This window comes from Natrix helvetica (genome assembly GCF_964273705.1).
Source record: "Natrix helvetica genome assembly, chromosome: 1".
Taxonomy (NCBI): Eukaryota; Metazoa; Chordata; class Lepidosauria; order Squamata; family Natricidae; genus Natrix; species Natrix helvetica.
This window is the reverse complement of record NC_138548.1, coordinates 58,611,335-58,628,694: the sequence shown is the minus strand read 5'-3', so window position 1 is coordinate 58,628,694 and position 17,360 is coordinate 58,611,335. Positions and strand designations below refer to the sequence as shown.

At 43.8% G+C, this 17,360-nt stretch overlaps 2 protein-coding genes across 3 annotated transcripts in view; one reads left to right on the top strand and one right to left on the bottom strand.

Moving 5' to 3' along the window:
• The window catches only part of SLC25A21 (solute carrier family 25 member 21), a 293,494-nt gene extending 292,716 nt beyond the window's left edge, over positions 1 to 778 (bottom strand). The window contains exon 1 of the mRNA XM_081968587.1: positions 206 to 778. Within this exon, the coding sequence (XP_081824713.1) occupies positions 206 to 272 (67 nt within the window). The 5' untranslated portion in view covers positions 273 to 778. The remainder of the gene's footprint in view (positions 1 to 205) is intronic.
• The window catches only part of MIPOL1 (mirror-image polydactyly 1), a 215,445-nt gene continuing 198,124 nt past the window's right edge, over positions 40 to 17,360 (top strand). The window contains exon 1 of one of the 2 annotated variants that reach the window (XM_081968555.1): positions 40 to 188. The gene's annotated coding sequence lies outside the window, so the exon portion shown is untranslated. Of the gene's footprint in view, positions 189 to 4,932; positions 4,973 to 17,360 lie in introns of those variants that run through there. The other variant, XM_081968556.1, reaches the window with a different exon arrangement.

Sequence of the window (17,360 nt, the reverse complement as noted above, 5' to 3'; positions counted from 1 at the left end):
TTAGCACGTTCGGAAGGGAAGGGAAGGGCGGGCCCGGGAAGCCCCGGAAGGCGCTCGTTGCTTTGAGGAGGCGGGCCTAGCCGAGCGCCGCAAAGGAGGCAGACCGCTCGAGTGGGAGCGAAACTCGGCGGCCCCGGGAGAAGCCGAGGCGCTTTAGGCCAGAGCGTGGGAGACGCGCGTGGATCGAGGTAAGCAAGCTGCTTACCTGCGGAGCCGCCCGCGACGATTTGCTGCGACGCCTCGTGCCAGAATTTCCCGGGTTTCGCCGTCATGGTCGCGTGGAAGGAAAGGAGGCAAAGCCGCGTTGAAAGCGCTCCGCGCCGCTGGAGGAGGAGGAGGAGGAGGAAGGAGGAGCAGCAGTTAGCGGGGCTGTGACTCCAAAACCGGCGAGGCAGGAGCGCCTCCTTTAACGCGCGAGCGAGGCGTCCCCCGAGCACGGAAATAGGAGGAACAGGGAGGGAGCAGCAGCCTTAGCAAGATGCGCCCGCGGCTTTCCTTGCTCCCAAAGCCCCCCGGCGGCCTATAACCTTTATACTGAACTGCCGGGCATTGTGCCAACGCGAGCCCGGTGGCTGAACCTTCCGCCCTGGGGAACGAAAGAGAGACGGAATGAAGCGCTTTCCCACATCCCGGATCAAGAGTGCCAGGCTGCTGCCCGATTAAGTGTCTCACTTCCGTCGGGACCCGTTATATTGCTTTTCCTTTTATTTTTTCCCGCCCCAGAAATCTCGGAGAAACCGAGGAAGTACCATTTAAGGGGTGATTTGGAAGAATTTATTTTTAGTTAGTTAGTTAGTTAGTCAAATATATACGAGATAACAGGTATAAATATAAACATGGACATGAACACAGGATGGGTAAGAATAAATGGGGACAATAGGACAGGGACAGTAGGCACACTGGTGCGCTTATGCACGCCCCCTTTACGGACCTCTTAGGAAAGGGGTGAGTTCTATGCTATTTATTTTATTTATTTGTCAACAAGTACAAGGAAACAAGTATGAAAACACATGAAAAAATGGCACAAATAAATGGATATAAATAAGCAAAACATACAGTAGCCATAAACACATAAAATAATACATATAAATGGGACAGTAGGACAGGGAAGGTAGGCACACTGGTGCGCTTATGCATGCCCGCTTAGGGACTTCTTAGGAAATGCGCTCCACGGTAGACAGCTTAAGGTAAAAGGTATGGGGGTTAGAGGAACTAACAACAGGATCAGGTAGGGTGTTCCACACATTTACTACTCCGTTGCTGAAATTGTTTTTCCTGCAATCAAGATTAGAATGGATTACATTTAGTTTGTATCTATGGCAGCCCTTGTGTTATTGCAATTGAAGTAAAAGTTATTAAAAGGTAGGCTGTTATGGCAGATTATCTTGTGCACTAAACTCAGGTCAGAATGTAGACTGCGTAGTTCAAGGTTATCCAGGCCTAAAATTTCAAGCCTGGTGGTATACGGAATTTTAACGGAGTTTAAAATGGAATTTTAACAGTTTAAAATGGTTTTTTTAATGGCATTTAAGATTTTAAGTTATGGGAATTTGAGGATGTAACAACAGAGTCGGGTAGTGCATTCCAGGTATTGACCACTCTGTTGCTGAAGTCATTTTCTGCAATCAAGTTTGGAGCGGTTTACCTTGAGTTTGCACCTGTTGTTTGTGGACGATGCTGCTCTCTTGTTTTGGTAGGGGGAAATCTAGATAAGTGAACTCTGTCACTATAATTTTATTTTTATTTTTTTAACTAATCTAGCGCCTCCCACTCCATTTGTGCCAATATTCAGTTCCCACCTCTCCAGCCACCATAAATTTGTTAGATGGGGATTTTGGAAATTGTGATTTTAAAATGACGGTGCCGGTTAAGGAAGCTTCCACTAAATTGGTGATGAAAGTCCTCACATCTTTCCAAAATCTACTTTTTCACCCTGTGAAATTGCTTGGCACAGTAGCTGCTGTAGGTTATTTTCTTACCCCCTGAACTGCATCCACTTTGCTGCTTAGCAAATTCCCTGCCCCAGGTACCTGTTCATGGTTTAAACAATTTTTTTAAAAAAAGATGTTGGTGACATGTATAATGCCAGCCTTCCAAGTCATCTTTACAGTATTTTCAAGAATGTTTCTGAGCTTCCATTGACCTCTTGGATTATAAAAAGTGGTTCAGAAATCTGTCCACCTGCCAAGAAAAAAAAAATCAAACTTAGTAGGAAGAGCACAAACACATTTTCAAAATTCCAGTTGTGCCCACTAGCCTAGAAACATTGGAAACCATGGAACTAGCTGATCCCAGTGACAGTTTGCTGCTAGGTGGCTTTTGCAATTACAGGAGAGTACCAAAATCAGAGAAAATTGTGTCATTGAGAATTACGGTCATTCATACTTTAGTCACCTTCAGATAGATTACTTTTTCCTTGGAACAAAACTCTTCAAGACACATCTGGCACCATCACTATCAAATTTTCCCAGGTGAGGGGGGCTGTTTCACCTACACAGCTATTTTTCTGCAGAGACATCAGCCTGTAATTTGGGGCTGCAAAGGAGAATCTGCCTTGTGGCTATCTTGACCCAGAGTTTAGATTAATCGAAAGCAAACGGTTTTCATTTATTTGTCTTGCAATATCCAACAAAAAACTGAGATACAGAGACATTATGCAGATCCTTGATTTACAACAGTTCGTTTAGTGACTGAAGTTACAACGGCTCTAAAAAAAAGTGACTTATGACCATTTTTCATACTTATGGCACCCCCATGTCATGTGATCAAAATTTAGACACTTGGCAACTATCTCATATTTATATGATGGTTGCAATGTCCCAGAACCATGTGATCACCTTTTGCCTTCTGACAAGCAAAATTGATGGGAAAGCCAGGTTCACTTAACCATGTTACTAACTTAACCTCGGCAGTGACTCATTTAACAACTTGGCAAGAAAGGTCGTAAAGTGGGACAAAATTCACTTAACAACTGTCTCACTTAGCAACAGAAATTTTAGGCTGAATTGTTGTAAGTCAAGGACTACCCATGCTAAAACTTAACAATCTTCTTCCCCAACACTCTTTAGCAGCAGTAGGCCCTTTTCCTACCAAATTACATCCCAAGTTCTATGATCTCAACTCAAGCTAGCTTGCCTGCTTCTACCTGTTCGCCTCCCCCCACCGGCAGTCTGCCATTGAAAAGTAGGGTGCCAGCTTCTTGGGGCAGAGGCCATCCTGAGGCATTCACAGTGAGTTCCACTTTAGATGTCTCCCTTCCAAAAAGAGAGTTTCCCTTTCCACAATGTAACACAAGATTTGAAAGAGGCAAGGCATACCTCTCTGGAAGGTAAAAGTGTGGTCTGTCTGGCACTGAACTCTGCAGATCAGCATTTACACAAAAAAATAAAATGCAGTAGAAGGACAAATCATCTTAGTAAGTTACGTAGTGGGAGAGGGGGAAAGGCTCCATCATCTAGTTTATCATCTTCAGAACCAGTATGTTGGTTCACCTAGGGCCGTGATAGTGAACCTCTGGCATGCATGCCCGAAGTAGTATGCAGAGCCATGTTGCCTGGCACGCGTGGCATCACCCGTTCCTCTCCGGGTTTCTGGCGTGCATGCCCGTGCGACAATCAGCTGGCCTTTGTGCATGAGGCAGTGCTGGAAACTGGAAGAGCTAGTCTTCCATTTTCCAGCAGGAGCAAGCCCGCCGGTCAGCTGATCATCATGAATGCATGCGCCTCAGTAACTGGAAGACTAGCTGGCCGCATGCATGCATGTGCCGGAAACCAGGTTCATTTTCAGGAACAGTTCAGGAACGGACTTCTGGTTTGCACTTTGGGCCATTTTTCTCCCTGTGGAGGGCCTCCAAGGGGCGGGGAGGCTGTTTTTGCCCCCCCTCAGGTTCCTAGAAAGCCTCTGGAGCCTGGGGAGGGTGAAAAACGGGTCCATTGCGCACCAAAAGCGGGGGAAGGGTGGGGGACATGCACACATGCATGGACAGTTGCATGTGCATGGGGTTATACACATAGAATTATGGGTGTGGGCACATCCACGCATGACCCCCCTGTGCTCCCCCTGCTTTTGGCACACGATGGCAAAAAGATTACCCATCACTGGTTTAGGCTTAGATATCTCACAGCACCACCATAGGACTCCCCAATAAACTCAAGCATGGTAGACTCACTCTGAGTCCCTTTTCTCAGGAGCAGCCATATGCAGAGACCTTGGAAGTATGCCTTTCAGTTGCAGTTGTGCTGTGGAATGGATTTCTCTCCTGGCTTTAAGAAAGCCTGATAAAGCATGACTGTTTCCCCAGGCCATAGAGATCCAAATGTTATAACTGCTCCAGTGGTGGGTTCCTGCTGGATCGCACCGGATCCCGCGCGCTCCCTTTCAGCGCTCCACCTGGCTCTTGCGCTCCCTTCCGGCGCTGAAACCGGAAGTACAGTCTTGCCCCGCCCCTGGCGAAGCAACGACGCCTGCCTGCGCTCCACCAGCTCGGCTGGGAACGGAGATGTTTCCTCAGCGGAGCGGAGCAGGCGCTCCGCTCCGCTGAGGAAACATCTCCGTTCCCAGCCGAGCTGGTGGAGCGCAGACAGGCGTCGTTGCTTCGCCAGGGCCGGGCAAGACTGTACTTCCGGTTTCAGCGCCGGAAGGGAGCGTGAGAGCCAGGTGGAGCGCTGAAAGGGAGCGCGCGCGATCCGGTGCGATCCGGGAGGAACCCACCACTGAACTGCTCCCTCTGGGGACGAATGATGTTTTAATTTTTGGTCTAGTCTGGTGATGGTGAACCTGTGGCACTTTTTTCAGATGATACACCAGCATACCCCATTCTTGCTCAACCTTCTGAGGCTGCAGAAGCCGCACTAGAATGGTGTTCACTCTCGCAGGTCACCCAGACTCTCTGGAAGTTGCATGAGAGATCTGCTCTCATGTGGCCTCTGTGTCAGGGTTCCAAGTTACACCCCCAACGAAAGAAGACTCCGAGGTGAATTTCCTCAATGTTCCATTTTAGTAGAGGTGTCACATTGGCACATCTGAGAAACCCAAATCTGAAAGTTTCCAGGTTTTCCCCACCCAAATGAAAGTGCAAGTCCTTGCCCAGCACCCACATGTCCATCACATGGTCCAATCTGGCACCGTCCCAACTGGTGATGCCTCCCAGTCACACCATTGCAGCTACAGGGCAAGGTGTCCTTGACTCTCTGAGAAAGAATGTTATTTTGACTATATATATATATCGCCCTTACTCCATATAATGCCTCCTCCCATTTTCCCACATTAGAAAATATGGCAAGCCTGAAGGCCCAATTTAAAAGTTTCCAGGTCTGACACTCTGAATCTTTTGAAAATCGTACAAGAATGGTGTGTTTTCATATATTTTTCAAAAGCTGCAAAAAACATTCTCTGAAGTTTCCAGAGTGAAGGTCTTGTGCAACCAGAAGTTGCTTCGAATAAGCATTTTTTAAAAAATGGGGTAGCTGGAGGTGGGGCAAAGTGTTGCACCATTTCAAGCAAGGAGTACTTTGGAAGTGATTATTTTAAACACTAATGAATAGTTTGGAAAAGTGTGCCAGGCAGTTGCTGCCTTTGCTCCCTTTTCCAAGTTCTTAACAAACCATTGCCCTTGTAAATGTTTAATCAAAAATGAGACTCAGCACAGCTGAATGATTGGCAATACCCAAAATAGGGTAGAGCAACATAAAAGACACTCAAGATGGGGTCCTTTCAGTTATATCTTTCCTTCAACCACACACTATCTCATAAGAGAAATTCAATTCAGTGATGGGTAACCTTTTTCTCCTCACGTGCCAAAACTTCATGAGTGCACGTGATAGCGTGCATGTGCCCACACCCATAATGCAATGCCCCCTGTCCCCTGTGCTTGCGTGCACAAAACCCCCCGTCCTCCCCCTGCCCCCCCCCATATGTGCAATCCCCCCGCGCATGCGTCCGATCCCCCCACAAATGTTTTGGTCCTAGCAGGCCTCCCTGAAGCCTTCTGGGACCACAAATGGGCCATGGGGAGTGCGCCATACTCTCTCTCACCCACCCACCTGCGCATGCACATGTAACCCCCCCTTCCCCTTGTGCATGCATTCACTTCTTCCACATGCACGGCAGAGACCCAAAAATCAGCAGGCCGGCGGGAGGCACGCTGCATGCACGGTGGAGCTGAGCTGGGTGTCGGCTTGCATGCCCTCAGAGAGTGCCATAGATTCGCCATCACGGGTATATATTGTAGCAGTTTTAACATTAAGAGTTGTATTTGGGATGATTGAAAGTTATTTAAAATGAGATGTAAGTATTGTTTACATATATGCTTATATATTTTGATGTTTAGTTTGAATTTATAAAGATGGTGTATTATATGTCACATAGCTGGCTTTCATTGGCTAGGGTGATGTCCATATGGGCTTTTGCTTGTAGGGTTCCTTTTCCTATATCTGTTTCCATGAAAGCTCAACCCTAACAGTTGGGGTTAATATTAAGCATATTGTGTGAAGTTGGCTATTATGGTTCATATGTTATAAGAAATTTGTCCTTTGTTGTAGATTTAAGGGCAATCTTTCTGAAAACAACACAAGAGACCCAAAAGTCAACCGTGTTTCCCCGAAAATAGGACATGCCCTGCTAATAAGCCCAATTGGGCTTTTCAGACCATGTGCCATAATAAGCCCTCCCCGAAAATAAGCCCGCCCCCAACTACTTAAGCGCATGCGCAACCGGTCCCCACCATTACCACTGTACCACCTACCGGTACAACTTGCAGGGCAAAAAGAGGGCTCGATGCAAAAACAGTGGCAGGTGAAGCAAAGTGCGTCCACCTCCCGCCCTTCTGTCTCGAGCAAAAAGAGCCCACCACAAAAACAGCGGCAGGCGAAGCAAAGTGCTTCCACCCCCTGCCCTTCCCTCCCATGCAAAAAGAGCCCACTGCAAAAACAGCGGCAGGTGAAACAAATTGCTTCCATCCCCCGCCCTTCCCTCCCATGCAAAAAGAGCCTGCCGCAAAAAGAGCAGCAGGCCAGCAATGCGATCACCCCCTCCCGCCTGTTCCTTCTCACGAAAAAAAACACCGCCCACCCACCCCAGTGCCTGGTTCCCTTCCCCGCCGTCCCTTTAATACATTGAAGACCCTTGTAAAAAAAAATCTCACGAGTGAACTCCTGAGGTTTTTTTTTACAAGGGGATTCATTGGACGAAAAGGCAAGGAACGCAACGAACCTGGAAAGGTAAGAGGCGCGCCTCACTTCTCCCCCACCCACCTGCTACCCCTCGCTAAAGGGACAGCGGGAACCAGGCAGGCTGCCTTTACCATTGGGCGAGGTGGGCAGTGTTGGGCTGCGAGGCACGCCTCTTACCTTTCCAGTTCTGTCGCATTCCTTGCCGTTGTGTCCCGGGAGGCCCCTGGTTAAAAAAAAAACCTTCTTGCGACTTCAAGAAGTTTGATTGAACTCACGAGAAGGGTTTTTTTTTTACCAGCGGCTTCCCTGAACAGAATGGCGAGGAACGCGATGGAGCTGGAAAGGTAAAAGGCACGCCTCGCTTCTCACCTGCCCCAGAAAATAATAATCCCTCCCCCTATAATAAGCCCAAGGCCATATTTCATGGGGCAAAAGAAAATAAGACCATGTCTTATTTTCGGGAAAACATGGTAACAGATTTTAAAAACATTTTAGTCACATAAGCATCTCACACTCATTCATATCTTACATATGAAAGTCTTTGTAGCTGACCAAACCCCCCCCCCCCCAAAAAAAAAAAACTTTGGAAATTCCTTCAAGCACTCTTTTGAAATGACCATCGATGAAGTGGAAAATGGGATTTCACACTTCCATGTTTTATAAACCATTTTTTGATTACCTCAGCTTATTTGCTAATGATAATTCATCAAAACCTGGTCGTCTTCATCAAGATGTTCTGTTCTATAATTTTTGCATGACCATAGAAAGTACGAGGATTTTATTTTAAAAAAGATTTACAAAAATTCTGTGTCCCATTGGAACTTCTCATATCTTGATATAGTCTTGCACATGCTTAGTTTTCAGGTTTCTTTCCAGTGCAACCTCTTAAACCTTTTATTGTCTTGGACATTAATTTATCCAAAGCATGTAAGTCATGATTTATGACAACAGAAAAATATGGTCTGCAAAGACCATATGGTGATTTAAGGCATTAAAACTCAATCTGCATTCCAATTGGCAAGTGGTAACAAATGCTATTTTTGCTAATGGAATTGGACAAAATATGTTATTACTTTTCCAAGCAGTTTTGTTGAGATTTTCACATAGCGTAGCAGCTGCTTTAACTTTAAGAAAGGAATGCTTTTTCCCCCCTCGTACAGGCATGTTTTGCAACTACTCCGTTTGACTGCTTCACCTCACTCTAACAGCTAATGAAGCAGGGGTTAAATATAGCAATATAACTTGGCTTACTCTGTGCCAAAGGTTCACTACTCCAGTTTATAGTCATTAAGAATATTGGACAAAGACTGGAGAAGTCTTCTGTTTCAGTCTATTTTCACCTTAGAAACTCCTGAGTAACTTTGAGTCAGTAACACACACTCTGCAAGTGTGACAGCATTATTACAGTGGCAATTAAAATTAGGCTGACTTTTAAGTAATTTGCCTCATGCTCCTGCAGAAAAAGTAATATAATGGTGGTAATAATAATAGTGATAGCTATTACTACAAACTATCATAATGGTTCAGTTTACTGGACTCTTTTTCTTAGGAATATGACCAATTCCATCACCTGCAGAAAGGGAGAAATAGATATGAATTCAGTGGAAACAGACATACTTACAGGAGGGATACTTTACTCTTGATGTAGAGCCATAAGGTCCTAGTTCTGTCATTAATAACTGCAAATGATTGTATTTCAATTACTTCTTTTGTGAACAACTGTAGTTGCTCCAAGAAGCAAGTCATTAGCGGCATCAATAGGAAGAAGTTTGCATACTGTTTCTAACCACTAGGCAGATACTTCCATGCAATAAAACTCCAATTACAAAATTGTGTGGTGGAAACCGCCACACAAATTAACTGCTGTGACTCTTTTTCTACATTCCCTTTTCTAGCTATGCTTTCTAGGAGTTACATATAATGGGTGTTCTTTAATCAGATACTAAGTAGATTTGCAACAGTAGACCTTCTATTGGCCAATGATCTTTTAGGACTTGTATGTCAGGGGAAAAATCACCCTGAAGAAAAATTGAGGTCTATGGACCAGGCTGATTTCCAAGAACATATGCATTAAGATATTGAAGAAAAGAAAATAGTCTTGAGAAGCATATTCTAATTAATAAACAAACTTTAATACGAAAATAATAAAAGTAAATAAAACAAAACTAACTAATTGTTACATTTTGATAAGAATGTTCCGTCTGCCAGCTTTCTGGCAGGCGGACAAAAGTTCATCAGAAGCTTTCTCTTTCTCCTTCGCCTCTCTCTCTGGAATGTGTGAAGACATGCGCAATAAATCACTTTCAGATAACTTTTATGACCTGCGCAATAACTCTTTCTAAGTTTAACTCTTCAGTGTCAGTTCAGTCAGTTCATGTCTAGCAAACTTTTTTAATATCGTGACACCCCTTCTTTTGCTAGTCTGGGCTGACGTCATCAAATCATCAATTAAGGCACATCTTTCGCAGATACTCGTGTTGATTTACGGGAAGTGGTTTGTTCAGCATATCAGCAATCTGATCATGTGTAGAAACATATTGCAATTTAACAAAACCTTGCTTAACTAATTGCTTTGTGTTTTGATAACGAATGTCAATGTGTCTGGACCTAGAACCTGTGAAATGTGACTCAGAAATATAAACTACAGATACATTATCTTCCATCACGGTGATTGGTCGAATCGGACGTGTCCAGATATCTGTGATCAAAGCATCAAACCACGTTAGAGAATTACAAACATCTGAAACACAAGCATATTCAGCTTCAGTAGATGAACATGAAACAAAACTCTGTTTTCTCACTTGCCAGTAAACAGGACAACCATTCAGGAACATCATGTAACCAGAAGTGCTTTTGTGTGACTTCTTATCACTTGCCCAGTCAGAATCAGCAAAACAAATTAACTGTGGATGATCAGTGTGTGTTGGTTCTAGCAATAACTTCATGTGTTTAGTATGTTTCAGATATTTCAACAACTTCTTAATGCATGACCAATGAAATTGTGTTGCCTTACCTACGTGTCGTGATAAAATATTAACACTAAGTGCAATGTCAGGTCTGGTCCAACTACTAATGTATAATAGTGAACCAATGACTGAACGATAAAGTGTTTGATCCTCGAACTCAGGACTTGGTTCATGTGTTAAGTTGTGAAAATCTGTTTGCATGGGTGTCTTTGTTGTGCTAGCATCTTTCATGTTGCAATGATGTAGAATGTGGTCAATTTTCTCCTCTTGTGAAAGATTAAACCCCTTCTGTGTCTTTTCAATTTGAACACCTAAATAAGTGCTAATGTGTCCTAAAGATTTCAGTGTGAAGTATCTCTGCAAACTTTTAGCAAAAATCTCACTCATTTTCTTATTTGGACCAATATAAACAATATCATCAACATAAACAAGAATTATCTCATATGCATTGTTAGATCTTTTTGTGAACACGCATTCATCAGTTTCGGACTTAATAAAGCCCATTGAATTTAGTTTGTCAGTAAGACATAAATACCACATTAAACCTGACTGTTTCAGACCATAAAGACTTTTGTTCAGGAACCAGGTATCCCCTTCTTGCTTTTGGAATCCTGGAGGGCTTCTCACGTAGATCTCTTCATCTAGGTCTGCATGTAGATAAGCTGTGTCCACATCAAAATGGAAAACTTCTAAACCAAGAATAGTTGCAGTGGTTAAGGCAATTTTTACGCTTTCAGTTCTGACTGTTGGTGAGTAAGTGTTTGTGTAGTCCTCAGGATAATGTTGAGCGAAACCCTGAGCTACAAGTCTAGCTTTGTATAAAGACTCACCATTTGGTTTCTTCTTGATTCTGTAGACCCATCGAGTGCCAATGACTTTCTTGTTTGCTGGAGGTTTTGCAGGTGTGAATACATTAAGTTTCTTTAAACTATCCATTTCATCCTGCATTGCATCATACCATTTGTCTTGCTCTGAATCAGGAAGCTGTTTGATTTGTGTGAATGTCTCTGGAGGAAGAGTAACGTTGCAAATCAAAGGTAATGGTGTTTTTGTCAGTTGCCATGAATAACGTTGTGGAGGGATTCCTTTTGTGGCCCTCTTGGAACGTCTAGGGGCAACAGTCCAGTCTTCTTCTTCTTCATCATCATCATCATCCTCGTCCTCACGTTCGTCGCTAGCATCAGCATCCGCGGCTTGCGAAGACGGAACATCAGGTTGTGAAGAACTGGTAGAAGGAACATCTGCCTGCGAATTGTCATCAGGCTGCGTGGCATCTGGAACACCATCTCTAGGAAAATAAACTTCAGGATCATTGGAATGAATCCTGGACCAGTCAATGTCTTCCTCAAAATTTACAGATTGTGAAATGATAATCACATGTTTAGTATCAATGAATTTGCACCATTTTGAATTATCATCAATACCCATAAATCTCAGTCTCTTTGCTACTGTACCTCCCTTTCTTCTTTGACTTAAGGGAGTGTTCACCATAGCATATGAACCAAAAATGTGGAGGTTCTTGAGATCAGGCTTGTAGCCATACAGCATGTAGAAAGGAGTTTGATTGATTACACTGCTCCAAGTACGGTTGACAATGTAATTTGCATATTTGATTGCTTCACCCCAGTATATGTTACTGAGATTGGCATCTTCTAGAAGACAACGCATCATGGTTTGTAGAACCCCTTGTCTTCTTTCTACGACTCCATTATGAGCCGGTGTATATGGAGCAGATGTCTGATGAAGAATTCCATTCTTACGCATCCAGTCCTGGAAACGCTGAGACATGAATTCTGCACCACGGTCACTCTGGATTCTGGCGATGCGAACTTGGTATTGTGTAGAAACAAAAGCTGCAAAGTCTTTAAAGATCTGAAAGGTCTCAGATTTCTCTCTCTTAGGATATACAAATCCATATCTAGAATGATTATCTACTATTGTTAGAAAATACTTTCTGCCACCAATTGTTGGTGGGAAAGGACCTACTATGTCAGTGTGTACCAAATCAAAAATGCGTGTTGACCGGCGTGTAGCGTGTTTTGGAATTGCAGCCGCCTTGGATTTAGCCTTTTTGCAAACCGCACAATCCAAAAACACCTTACACCCCTTTAGATCCAAACCTTTTGCGAACTCCGGCATCTTTCTAAGAACACGGAAACTGGCATGTCCCAATCTTCTGTGCCACTTGTGAATACACCTGGAATGCAAAGGTTTACCAGTTAGTGAATTCTCAACATTAACAGTTTCATGAGGAACCTCAGGCTTGCTCTGAGCAACCTGTTTCTGTTTTCTCTGTTTGTTGGCTTTAAGAGCCTTTGGCACAGTAACGGTTTCTCTCTCTGAACCAACTCTCTCTGGGCCCGTGTTGTGCCTTTTTGGAGTTTGCATACTTGCCTGTGCTTGCCCTTTAGGCTTTGGCTTTAAGTAATAAACACCACCAATCAGCATAGTTTCAGCAACAATATCTCCATCTTTAACTAAGTAACTTGCTTTTTTGAGGTGGTGAACCTGGAACTTTAACTCTCTAGACAATGACTTTGACTAAGCAAATTACTGGTTGCTGAAGGTATGTAATAAACATCAGGGATGTGTGTATCGAGCTCTTCAATGTAAACAGTTCCTTTTCCCACGACCTTGCAAGTGTGGTTGGTAAAGGAACACAGTTCTCGATACTCGGGCTCTGGTTCGCCCATCTCTGTGAAAAGTTCCCTTCTGTGGGTAACGTGCACAGCTGCTCCACTATCTAAAGTCCACAAAAGACGTCTGTCGAACTTTGGACCAGGTTGTGGAGCATTGGTTATGGCCAGTGTTACAAGTGGAGCTTGTGGATCACGCCTTGGACCACGACGACCTTGTCTTCCGCCTCTACCTCTGCCTCTGGAATCTGTTCCTTTGGGCTGGTACGTGACGGGAGCTGGAACTCGTTGGGGACAATCCCGGGTATCATGTCCCACACAGTTGCAGGTGTAGCATTTTGGCATCCTTGGAGCGTAGCCTCTTCCTCGGAAGGGACGTCTGGCTGGAGCCTTTGATGCTGGGGGTCGTTGCAGATGTGGTGTAGCTAACTTGATAGCTTCCTCTTCCACTAAAAGTCTGCAAACGTGGTTAACTCTGCGTTGAGCAATAGGCACGTAGTTAATCTTTGCAACAGCATCTTTCCATTCATAATTCAATGAGTTAATGATGATGCTAATCATTTGGATATCATCGATTACATGGCCATTTTGTCTCAATTCACTTCTCATTCTTTTCAGTTTGGTCAAATGTCCACCAATTCGTTCACCAGGTTTCAACTTCGAACCATGGAACTCAGACATGAGCAAACATGAAGATTCAATTGAAACGGGCCTGTAGCAATCTTCCAAAATAGCCCAAATTTGTTGGGCAGTTGCATCAGGTGGAAAGATACCCTGGATCTCAATTTCCATTGACATGAGCAAAGTTGTGATTGCTCTGTTTTCCAGGTCTCTCATTGCAGGTGTCCATGGTGGAGGAGGAGGATTAAAAATCATGCAGTATGTGCCTTCTCTTCGAAGCAAGAGCGCAATTTCACTGACCCAGGCTTTATAATTCTCTCCTGACTCCTTTAATTTGGATTCACCAGTCAAGGGAGTGACTGGAAATACCTGCTGAGGAATATGCATCGGAACAATTTGTTGAGCAGGTTGCAAAGCTGGTTGTTGAACCAGGGGGTGCTGGAGTTGCACCATTGGCCTTTGCGTGGCAACATCAAATTGACTTCCTTGCATTCGCCTTTGACTTTGCCTTTTTCCATCTAGGGAGGATTCAGCACCACCAGGGGGTGTTGAAGACTTAACCTTTGGAGGCAAAGCTTTGGCTTCTAGAGAACTCATAGTTAAATCTTTAAAGCTTTGATGAAGCTGCTTCATCTTTTGCGCTAATAATTTTTCTCCGCCAGCAGATGGCAGTGCAGCCTCACTTTTTGGCTGACTCATCTTTCTATACGTGGCCGGAAGTTCAGTAGAACAAAAGGGATCACATGACCTCGGTGACGTGTGCATATCTCTTTGTTCTGATTCACCTAAGAACTCCTCTGTGGGGTGTGTCTTAGGCTGTTGTTTTGAGGAAGACAAGATGGCGTCCTCAGACATTTTGGGAGTGGGGGAGCCCCTCCTACTCCTTTTCATTTCCTCAAAATATTCTCTCGCCTCCCTAGCATATTTTTCGAACTGCTCTAATTGATCAAGATAGCTTTGCATTTCTTCCCCCGTGCCTGGGAAGGATTCATAAACTTCGCTTTCTGCGTGGGAGTATTTTTTCTCTGCCAGCAGTTGCCATTTAGACTTTTGCCATTCATCAAGTGTTTCATAATCTCCAAGAGTCTGGGAATGGAGTGGCTTTGGTATTGTGGGAAGTTTTGGCTTGGCCCCCAATAAATCATAATCTCCTGGAGGTATTTTAGAAGGGGGAACCACTGACCTCGTTTCGTAGATCTCGCCTCCTGTAGCTCCTTCCCCCACATCTGGCTCGGCACCTGGAGAAGTTTGTTGCTTTTGAAGTAATTCTGAAGGATCTTGCTTCTCTGTGTCTGGGGAAATGGATTCTTTCGAGCGCTTTCCATGTCTGCGTTTTTTTCTTTTCTTTTTCCTCTTCGACATGGCTAATTAGCTTAGTCGGTCATCTTAAGATAGCTCAAAGGAAAAAAGCAGCTGTAAATTATAGCCATCTCAGCTTCCATTAATTAACTCTGTTATCATCGACCAACCTCTGCTAACATAAATTGTCAGGGGAAAAATCACCCTGAAGAAAAATTGAGGTCTATGGACTGGGCTGATTTCCAAGAGCATATGCATTAAGATATTGAAGAAAAGAAAATAGTCTTGAGAAGCATATTCTAATTAATAAACAAACTTTAATATGAAAATAATAAAAGTAAATAAAACAAAACTAACTAATTGTTACATTTTGATAAGAATGTTCCATCTGCCAGCTTTCTGGCAGGCGGACAAAAGTTCATCAGAAGCTTTCTCTTTCTCCTTCGCCTCTCTCTCTGGAATGTGTGAAGACATGCGCAATAAATCACTTTCAGATAACTTTTATGACCTGCGCAATAACTCTTTCTCAGTTTAACTCTTCAGTGTCAGTTCAGTCAGTTCATGTCTAGCAAACTTTTTTAACATCGTGACATTGTAGAACAGAAGTTCCTCCTTCCATGTGAATCTTTCATCCTAATTCATCCATCCCATCAAAGTCAATCACTCTGCAGAAGCCCTGTGCTTTTCTTTTCAAGACTGACTCTTGGCTGATATATCCCCTGTTCTCTATGAACCTAAGTGCACCAGCCTGAGCACAGACAGAAAATTAGAGGCTCAGAGTCTAGTAGAGCAATCTATTTTCCAAAGCACCTGAAAGCAAGGCAAGGAACAATGGATGGAAACTGATCAAGGAGGGATTCAACCTAGAAATGAGAAATTTTCTGACAGAACAATCAACCAATGGATCAGCTTCAGAAGTTGTGGGTGTTTCAACACGAGGCTTTCCAAAAGAGACTGGACAGTCACTTGTCAGAAATGCATAAGATCTCCTGCTTGAGCAGGGGTTGGACTAGATGATCTGCAAAGTCCCTTCCAACTCTTATTCTGTAATTCTATATGGAGTTGAAAACAGTTCTTTTCCCTATAAAAAGAAATGAGAATTTAGTAAGATAGAGAAAACCCAAATTTTAATTAAGAGAACAGGACAGGTGAAAGTTGATAACTCTTAACTCAGGAAATATGAAGAAAAAAGTATACCTTAAATAAGCTGTCAAACTATTGCTATGCACAGGCAGTCGGCTACACCTTAGAAAGGTATGGTTGCCATACTCTGCAATGTGCGAAAACAGACTCAAAAAGGCTTGTGAACTTTCTATTGCCAATCATGGCACAACACTTTGAAGACGTTAATTGGTTGCTGATTAGACAATGGCATGCCTTCTTCGCCCCTCACCTTAACCCTGGAAATTCATCAGCGATTGAGCACAGCTAATTTGGTATACAATATTAGCATTAAGTTCTACAGGGAATAAAGTTAACATGGTGGATCAGTAAAAGATAAGCAGGAAGAACAGAAAGTACCGACACTGTTTCAGTCTCGGGAGTGACACAAGACTAACGTGCATTTCCAGTAATATTGGGTTGCTAGGGTAGAATAGATTTCTTTATTGGCCAAGTGTGATTGGACACACAAGGAATTTGTCTTTGGTGCATATGCTCTCAGAAGCAAAAGATACATTTGTCAAGAATTATAAGGTACAACACTTAATGATAGTCATAGGATATAAGTAAGCAATCAGGAAACAATATAAATAAAAATTGTAAGGATATTGATAAGGATTTTGTGGCAAGTGAATAAAGTGTATAATTTATCATAGTTTCCCATGTGGAACAAGCCGCTTAGGGAAAAAGGAGCATGGGGGAAAAGAGAAAGAAGGCAAGTCCCAAGCATGAGTAAAGCGAGGAGAGCGACACTTTATTTCTCCAGCCACTTTTCCTTCCTGGCAATATCTCATTTCCGCCCTAAGTTGGATGGAAAGAAATTTAAGGCTGAATGACTCCGGAAGTCGAAGGCTTGAATGAATCTACTGACTATTATGAGTCAGCTGCATTGAGCCAGCAGAGAAGGGACGGAGTTGCTTCCTTCTCCTTTTGCGCACATGGGCCAGTTCCGGGCGAAAACCCCACAGGTAAACCGAGCCCTTTAGAGGCGGCTGCATCACGTGCCTGGTTTCAAATGCCGCTGCTCTTTTTGCTCCCAGGGCAACACTTCACGCTTCTTCGGGGGAAATGTGAGCCCTTTGCAGAGCCTAATGGGGCGGGTACGCTGGAAGAGGAGGAGAAGGACCACAAGAAGCACCTAGCTAATAAAGATGGATTTGCAATAGGTGCTTCTCATTCATATTTCCTTTTAATCTACCCTCCCTTGAGGGGCCTGTCATCTGAGGCGACATTAAGTGGGGGTGAAAGGCACGTGGGGATGGCAACTTAAGTTACTTTAGCGCCCACACCCTCCACTGTGGATAACAGTGGATCATTCAATCCCAGAATTCCCTACTGGCGAAGGGAGGAATGATGGCAATTACAGTACGGTGCTCAACATCAAGCTGATGTATTTGCTAAAATGCATTCCTGGCCCTCTGCCTTCAGGAGCTCAAGTAGAAGATGTTCTGAGAACTGTGGGTGGGTGCTGAATAACTGAGGCGCAGACAGGGATAAAGGCTAACAAA